Source organism: Podarcis cretensis (genome assembly GCF_951804945.1).
Source record: "Podarcis cretensis genome assembly, chromosome: 2".
Classification (NCBI taxonomy): domain Eukaryota; kingdom Metazoa; phylum Chordata; class Lepidosauria; order Squamata; family Lacertidae; genus Podarcis; species Podarcis cretensis.
Genome location: NC_137171.1, coordinates 103471221 through 103479305, shown reverse-complemented (window position 1 = coordinate 103479305; position 8085 = coordinate 103471221). Strand labels below are relative to the sequence as shown.

Below are 8085 nucleotides of genomic sequence, written 5' to 3'. Positions count from 1 at the left end.
AGCAGTGGCCCGATTCTTCCCCAACTTCACACACAAATAATAATAACGGTAACGATAATGATAATGATAGACCGGAATTGAGTTTATTTTTGTTTTTTGTTTTTAAAAAATGTGTTTGGGGGAGCTGGAAATAAGACTCCTATTAAGCGACTTTTTATTGCCTCACAGATGATAGATTCCTTAGTTATTTTGGTGTACATTAAAATTTAAAATTTTCAGTCATATATATTTATATATTTATATATATATATACATATATAGAATGATTGGCCAGGCCTATTTTATTTATTTTATTTTATTATATATATATATTTTTACAGTCCTGCCAGGCCTCCGAAGAAATGTTGCCTTCAGTCCAATCAAAGATCCGCCACTATTCCCTAATTCAATCCGCAGCAGCAACGGAATTTTAAATACGTAAGTTTCTTCCTTTTGGCGTGTCTGTATGTATATGTATATGTATATGTATATGTATATGTATATGTATATGTATATGTATATGTGTATGTATATGTATATGTATATGTATATGTATATATGTGTGTGTGTGTGTGTGTGTGTGTGTGTGTGTGTATATATATATATATATATATATATATATATATATATAAAATATATACACTGTATGTGTGTGTGAATATATATATAGACACGCCAAAAGTGATTGTCTCTCTTCAGCTTGTGTTCAGCTTGAGAGGGGGGGGGGGACAGATCCGAGGGGCTTCTCCCCCTTCCCAGGCCTTTTCCCCCTTTTGTAAAGGGCCCGAGATCTTTGGAAGTCTCTGAACGCGTCGCTTTGAGCATCGTGCAAAGACGTCTCTTGCTTCGCTGAACAGGCTCGCCTCGCTTCTGCCTTATTGTTGCTTTGTGTGAGTGTGTGTGTGTGTTTTAGCTTTGCACGGTCCTAGGAAGTTCTTTCCCGCAAGGTGCGGCTGTGGCGGCGGCAGCGGCAGCGGCAGCGGCAGCGGCAGCGGCGGTGTCGTGCAGTTTCCTCACGTGCTTCTTCAAGTCAAAGTTCCTGCAGAAGCCCTTGCCGCAGGTGACGCAGGTGAAAGGCTTCTTGTCGTTGTGCGTGTGCATGTGGAAGGTCAGGTTGTAGATCTGGTGGAAAGCTTTGTTGCAGATGGTGCACTTGTACTGCTTCTCGCCGCTGTGGGTCAGTTTGTGGTTTTTATAATTCCCTGTTTGGGAGAGAAGGAGGAGAAGAAAAGTAGGGGATTGGGGAGTACGTTAGTTTCAAGGGGGATCGTTCTCTGCCATCAACACGCACGCAGGCACACATACACACACACACACACCAAACACACACATATTTCTCTCTCTCTCTGCAGATACACCCCCCCCCCCTCAGTGGAGCAACAAGAGTTTCTGCGGCGGGGCTTCATTAGGAAGCGTCCTGCAAGGGGCAGTCAAGAAGTTGTCAAACTCAGTCTCCGTCAAGGCAGAGCAGCATGCAACGGACGAATTAAAAAATTAGAGGCAGGGTCAGCGTCCTGACCCGGAGCAAATGGGAGAACCTGGATTAGGAAACCCCCACCACCACCAAAAAAGAAAAGAAAAGAGGGTAAGGTGGTAGAAGGCCGGTTCTAATTTAAAGTTGGAATTTTCTAGCCTGAATCCAGGCTGGGGGGAATCGGCCCAGGCTCTTCCGAAACTTTATTTCCCCGTTTTGAGAAAATACCGTCCCCCCCCCACTTCAAGGGCAAAGGCACACCTGCCCAACCCAAGTTAAGCGCTTTAAAGCGCCTTGGATTTCCAAAGGTAGACCGTGAAGAGAGCTCTCCGGTTAGAAATCAACGGGAGTTTTCGTTTAAAGTGCTTTCGTTTCGGCTGGATCGCGCCCTAAATGGGCTGATTTCATTTTAATCGCTGTTAATAACAAGTGACGGGTTTGAGCTAGTCTTTCGTGGCAGCCCCAGGGCAAAGCCCCCTAAGGACGTTTAAGGGAGGGAGGGAAGGGGTCATCTCCTAGCAGCAGCCTCTAAATACGATAAATACGGCGGTTACTTTTTCTTTTCTTTTGGAACGCGAGAGAACCGCAAGATTCCACTTGGAACCTTCACAACTTTCTGTTTGGAACCTTCGCAACGTTCTGTCTGGAGCCTCGTGCTCCGCGGGGAGCAGAAATTGACCAGACGCCTTGAAACCGGCGGGTAATTCTTATATTTCGTCTATCCACCACCACACGTGTTGTTTCCAAATTGTGCTTCCAAATAAAAAAAACATTTTCCTCCTTAATTCGAAATAACATTATACGTACTTCGAATAATAACGAAACCAGGTTCCTCCTCCGGAAAAAGTAGCCTTCTACCCCTGCTTTTTTATTATTTATTTTTTAGCAATCATTAATAATTTTCTTACACATACAACTTCTCCCCCACTCCGCCCCCCGCCCGCCACCAGCAGAAAAGCCGGAAACAAAAGCCACGGTTTTTTTTTTATCCCAGATACCTTTTTGATGAAATCCTTTGCCACAAAATTCACACACAAAAGGTTTGTAGCCAGCGTGGATCCTAATGTGAGTGTTTAGCGTGGAACTTCTGTTGAACGCTTTCCCGCACTGGTTGCACTTGTGGGGTTTTTCCTGTTGGGCCGGGGAGAGGACATTTTAAAAGAGAGAAAGAATCGCGGGTGGTTTCTTTTTGTTTTTTAAAAAAAGAAATAAAATTTTATTTTGGTGCCGAGCGCATAAACACACAGATCTGACCCCCAGGTCTTTCCCGCTGCCCCCGTACCTGCGTGTGGATGATTTTGTGTCTGCAGAGAGTGCTGGCTTGGCGGAAGCCCTTCCCGCAGACTTTGCACACGAAGGGCCGGGCTCCCGTGTGCACCGGCATGTGGCGGGTGAGGTTATAATGGGCGTTGAACACCTACGAGGGAACACAAAGCACAGGCAACTTTTGTCAGCCGCAGGAGAGCTTACCGGCGCGCCTCCTCCTCGCCTTGTGGCCCTTCATCCCGAGTGGCCAAAACACGGATCCAAAGGGGACGAGGAGAAAGACTTTCGTTCTGAATATCTCTCTCTACAAACACACGCACAGTTTAAACGACCCTTGGTTAAACTATAGTTCTGCGGCTGCCTGGGTGAACCCATTGGATCCTGACTACCTACCGCTCAGCCTCGGCGCCACCGCGGAAACACACGTACCCAAAATCTGTAAAATGGGAACAAAACTCTCGAGCGATTCATTTTGTGCTATTTTTAAAGCGCGTCAGGTGCACCAGTGATAGGCGATGTACGGGGCACCGTAGCGACACTATGGCTCTCTTCCGCAGGTGGTTTTTACACATCGTACATCCGCTATGAACCAGGAGACCCGTTTCCGTTCTCAGCTCTGCCACAGATTTACCGGATCCCCCCCCCCGCCCCGTGGCTTTGGTAAACTTAATCACAGTAGCCTAGTTCTGTAACGGTGATTATGAAGTGTCTGGGAGGCATGGAACAATTGGGAAGGAGCTAACCCCTCCCTTTTTCAAGATTATTAAAATGCGCTGAACTTTTTAAAAGAAAAAAATATTATTATTATTAGAGTGAGCTGAGAGAAGCGTTCTAGGAACAAGGGCTCCCTCCTGGCGCGCAAAGAGCCGGAGCGGGTTTTTATGGCGGGCGCAGCCCTGTCCTGGCTGCCCCCACGGGTTCTAGAGCTAAGAGCGCGCCCCCTAGCGCGAGCACCCTGCTCCTGCATACCTTGCCGCACACCTCGCAGGTAAAGTTCTTGGGCTTCCCGTCGGCCGCGCCGCCCCCTCCAGCGCCTGCGACGCCGCCACCGACGCCGACGCCCGGTTTGCCGTGGTGATGCCCTTTGGCACCATTCCTTTCCCCGGCCAGGCCCGTGTTCTCCTTCATCACTTGGTCCAGCTGCCCGGGGAGGCGCTCCTTGTGCGGGTATTGCGCGTTGGGGAACTTCTCCGACGGGGCCAAGGAAGCCAGCTTGGCGTTATCCAACAGGAAGAGTTTCTGGTGAGCCGAGAGGGCGGCTGCGGCGGCGGCGGCAGCGGCGGCAGCGGCCGCTGCGGCGGGGCTTTGGGAATGGAGCAAGCTGGAAGTGAAGAGCTGCCCGTGGAGGATCTCCGACGGGTGGTACGGCGAGGAATCCAGGTAGTTGAAGTAGTAGAGGCTAGATCCGTTGGCCGGCATGGCCAGCGCCTGGTTGATCACCTGCGGCTTGATCACGCGCGTCGTGGCCTGGCCCAGGGTGCTGCTGCTGCTGCTGTTGTGATGATGATGATGGTGGTGGTGGTGATGATGGAGGTCCCCCTTGCAGCACAAGCCGCAGCCACCTTTGCAGAAGCCGCCGGCCGTCGAAGCTGCGCCGCCCGCCAGCGCCGAGCCGCAGTTCCTCAAGCTACTTTTCCACAGCTCGGAGTAGTTGAGCAGCGCCTTGGGCGAGGGCGCCTCGTACCCGGGCAGAGGCTGCATGGGCGCGATCACGCACGGGATGGGCGAGCAGAGGCTCAGCAGCTTCTTGCCCGGAGACTCGCTGCGCCGCGCCTCGAAGGCGGCGGCGGCGGCGGCGGGTTTGTGGTGCTGCTGCTGCTGTTGCGGCTGGTGCGGTTCCGAGCTCTTGGCCATGATTCTCTCTATGGAGAAGGCGAGCGTCTTGGCCGGGTTGGCCGCGCCGTTGCGGACGCAGGCGGGAGGCATGACCGTCTCCAGCGGAGCCGAGGAGGCCATCTCGGGTGGGGGAGGGAAGGAGACCCGAACTGGAGATGAGCAGCCGGATCTCGCCCATAAAATAGATCTACAGATATAGATATATATAAATAAAATGATAACAACAATTAAATTCTTCTTGTTGTTGTTTTTTAAAAAATAGGAGTAAAGGGGGGAAGAAGGCGCGCGTCAAATCACAGTTTCTGCCGAGTTCCTCCTCCAGCTCAGCATTCCAGAAAAGCCAGGAGACAAATCAATTTAATAAGCACCTCTCTCCCCCTCTCTCCCATCTCCCCCCACCCCATCCTAGCATCTCCTCCCCCATTTACATTCAAATGAACACAAGAACAACTGCGCGCGGGGAGACCAGATTGCTGCTCATTAAGCGAGGAGGCAAGGAAGAAAGAGAGCGAGAAAGTAACAGGCAAACTCCCCGTCCCTTGCGGAGTGGGCCTGCATTTGAGAAGAGCGGCGAGGGAGGGGAGTAGGGAGGCAGGGAGGGGGGCAGAGAAAACCCCGAGCGCAGCCCCAGCCCCTGCGGATCTTTCTTTCGGGTCCCACTAGGGTGGGGAGGGGGTGAGAGAGAGGGAGGGGGAGGAAGAAAGGAGATGGGCAGCCTGGCCTGGGATGAGTTACCTTTTTTCCCCCTTTGCCCGACGCCGCCGAGGAGACGCATCCAAGCACCGCGGTGCGGCCGCGCTGTCAGATTTGGATAGCCAGCATCTTCGCGAGCGTCAGATCGCTGTCTCTTACATTTAAAGCTGACATCACATGAAGTCACTTGGAGCAGAATGACATGGGATTTGGGCCACCAAGGGGGGGGGGGGGAGGAGAGAGCGAGAGGGAGAGAGAATTTCTTTTCCCAGCCAAACGTTCAGCAAAGGTCTGGACTGAAAGGGGGGGTGAGGAAGGAGGAGGATGAGAAATGTATCCCCCTCTCTCCTCCAATTTAAGGCACACCCTTGGTTTTCCTTGCGCAACAGAGAGAGAGAGAGAGAGAGAAGGAGGGAAGCGGGAAGGAGGGATAGAAGATTTGGGGAGGGGGAGTAACTTGCCAAAGGAGAGAGAGAGAGAGAGGAGTCGTTTTGCATGTGGCAAATTAAGAAAGGGAAGTGAGATTCGCAAGTTGGGTGCAACGCAAGCGTGCAGTTAGAAAAGCCACCCCGAGAAAGCAGAGTTGTATTTAATTTAACAAAAGTATGCGCGCGGGGTGGGGAGCTGGGCAGGGAGAGAAAGAGAGAAGAGGAATTTTTAAAATGATGATTCAGCTCCCTCTCTGTCTCTCTCAACCCGCCGCCACCCCCCATCCCCCGGCTCCAATTTAGGCAACCCGTCCACAATCAGATCCCTTGCAAAAGCGAGCCGGGAAGATCAAGTGACAATTTATGAAAGATCAGCCCACCCCCCCAGCCGCAAGAGCGCGCATCCGATGAATAGCGGGTCTATTAATGAGGTCCTGGCGGCGTTAATGCGAATTAAAACTTAGTTGAATGCTGCTGGCGCTCAGATTCCCTAGACCGGCCGCCGGGCTCCTGCCAAAAGCCGAATATCGCCATTCAGATAAACAAACAAGCAAACAAACCAATTCACAAACAAACAGAAATCGTTCACTTGTGAGATGTGATTTATTTATTTAATTTATATATATGGACCAAATCCCCTTTCTGCGAAGGTGGTTGTTTTTGTAGAAACGAAGCGGAGCGAATTCTGTTTTTCTCCACCTCCCTTGACTGGTTGTTGTTGTTAATTGGTTTATTTCCCGCCCTTCACCCTGAGATTTTAAACAAATTGCGATGGCAATTTAAGTTTCTGAGATGGAGTTTGCAAGGATCAAAGGACGAAGAGAATTTGGGGCAGTGGCGGTTTTGGAGAGTCTCAAGCAACTCCGGAATCCGACCTCCAGGTGTCCGGAGCTTGCCTAATACGGAGTGTGCGTGTGTGTGTTCGGGGGGGGGGGCGTGTGTGTTTGGTAAGAGAAGGAGAGAGAGATTTTGTCCATTTCCCACCTGGTTCCTGAGGGCAGCTCCGGCTGCTGCTCTGACCGAGCTCCCGAGCGATGGAGAGCCGGCCTCGAGGCTCCTTGAATAGGGAGAGACACTATAGCGCTGCGTGGCACCTGATTTTGTGTTTCTAAAATAAAGAGAAGGATTATTTGGAGGGGGGCGAGAGAGAGGGGGGAGGATGAGAAGAGGGGTTTGCAGAGTAGGTAAAGCAAAGCGTGAAAAGCATCTCTCTCCCCCCCCTCTCTCTGTGCAGTTCTTTAAACAAAATCCACTACCCCAACTTGGGAGGAATTCCGCTTTTTGTGTGGTGCTAACAAAGGGCCCCAGAGAGAGAGAGAGAGCCAGAGCGCAGCCGCCGCCCCTCTTTGCGGCGTGGGATGGGGCTTTTTTGGGGGGGTGGGGTGGGGTGCTGTTTTCAGACCCGCTGTTTTCACCTGCGAAGCACAACAAGCCCTTCTCAAGGAGTCCCGGAGCACAACACCCAACTGGCCGAGCTGATGATGGCGGGTGGGTGGGTGGGTGGGTGGGTGGAGGCCGCGGGGAGAAAAGGGGGGAGGGAGGGGGAGAATGAGGGTCAGACAAGGAGTAGCAAGTCGGAGAGAGCGGAGGAAAGGCAACGCTTTTTCACACAGCGTTTTTGTCCCGCAGACCTGGCCTCCTTCTTAAGAAGCGCTTTTGCGCTCTTGCCGGAGAGATAAAAGGCAGAGCGCAATCCATCCAGGACTCCTTTCTCCCGCTCCGCTTCGCCTCTCTGTTTACACGTTTGCCCCCCCCTCTCCCCCCCCCCCCGCACTCCAGAAGCTATATCAAAGGAAATGATGGACATGAGGGGAAAGTACTGCTGTCTTTGGACTTTGGTCACTCCACAGGATCACTCCCCCTTTCCCCTTGCTCTTCTGAATTCGTGTTCCTCCCGGACACGTGGGAGCGCTCGGCCGCGTGGCCCCGTCCTTGCGCTTCCACGTTTCTAGCCCTCATGAACTACGCGCTGGGACAAGGGGGAGAAACATGCCTGAGGCCCTTCCAAAGCTAAGCGGCTGCAAACGGATCGCACCACGCGTGCGAGACAAAAGTGTAGGCCTCTTACGTGGAAGGAAGCCGGATAGATACACGAGACTTGCTTCCAGAGAAGCGTATTGCGATCGGAGTGCAAAATCGAGGACCTCCCCGGAAACACAGGCAGATAAATTTATTTATTTATTTACAGAAGATCAATGGACAATTGGAGCTTAGTTCCAATTGCATGTGTCCTGGATGAAGACGGAGGCCTAAGGGCGCCTTTTAATTTTATCTTATAATTTTATTTCATTTTATATTATTTTATTTTCGAAACCGCAAGGCAGCAACGCGTCTGGTCTCTAGTGTAAGCTGTTTACTGTCTAGATCCGTAGAAACTGGGGTGGAGGCGAGCTCGCCTTTCGAGAAAAC

The 8085-nt window shown here is 51.5% G+C and overlaps 1 protein-coding gene across 2 annotated transcripts; it reads right to left on the bottom strand.

Moving 5' to 3' along the window:
- Positions 1-662: 662 nt before the first annotated feature.
- Positions 663-6751, bottom strand: FEZF2 (FEZ family zinc finger 2). 2 transcript variants are annotated; one of them, XM_079966555.1, is made up of 5 exons: positions 6661-6751; positions 3689-4742; positions 2736-2870; positions 2452-2584; positions 663-1181 (listed from the first exon to the last, which is right to left on the bottom strand). In XM_079966555.1, exons 2-5 carry the CDS (start codon positions 4673-4675, stop codon positions 889-891), a joined length of 1548 nt encoding a protein of 515 aa, XP_079822681.1. In that variant the 5' UTR covers positions 4676-4742; positions 6661-6751; the 3' UTR covers positions 663-888. The 2 variants fall into 2 exon arrangements, with proteins under 2 accessions (XP_079822681.1, XP_079822680.1); XM_079966554.1 differs by lacking the exon at positions 6661-6751 and adding an exon at positions 5291-5586.
- Positions 6752-8085: the final 1334 nt, after the last annotated feature.

Bases quoted from the DNA above. Each gene is read 5' to 3' on its own strand.
- FEZF2 (XM_079966555.1), bottom strand. From the start codon at position 4,675: ATGGCCTCCTCGGCTCCGCTGGAGACGGTCATGCCTCCCGCCTGCGTC. The intron at 2,871-3,688 runs GTATGCAGGAGC...GTTCCCTCGTAG, and splicing joins CCTGCGAGGTGTGCGGCAAG to GTGTTCAACGCCCATTATAA. The intron at 1,182-2,451 runs GTATCTGGGATA...TCTCCCAAACAG, and splicing joins CAAAGGATTTCATCAAAAAG to GGAATTATAAAAACCACAAA.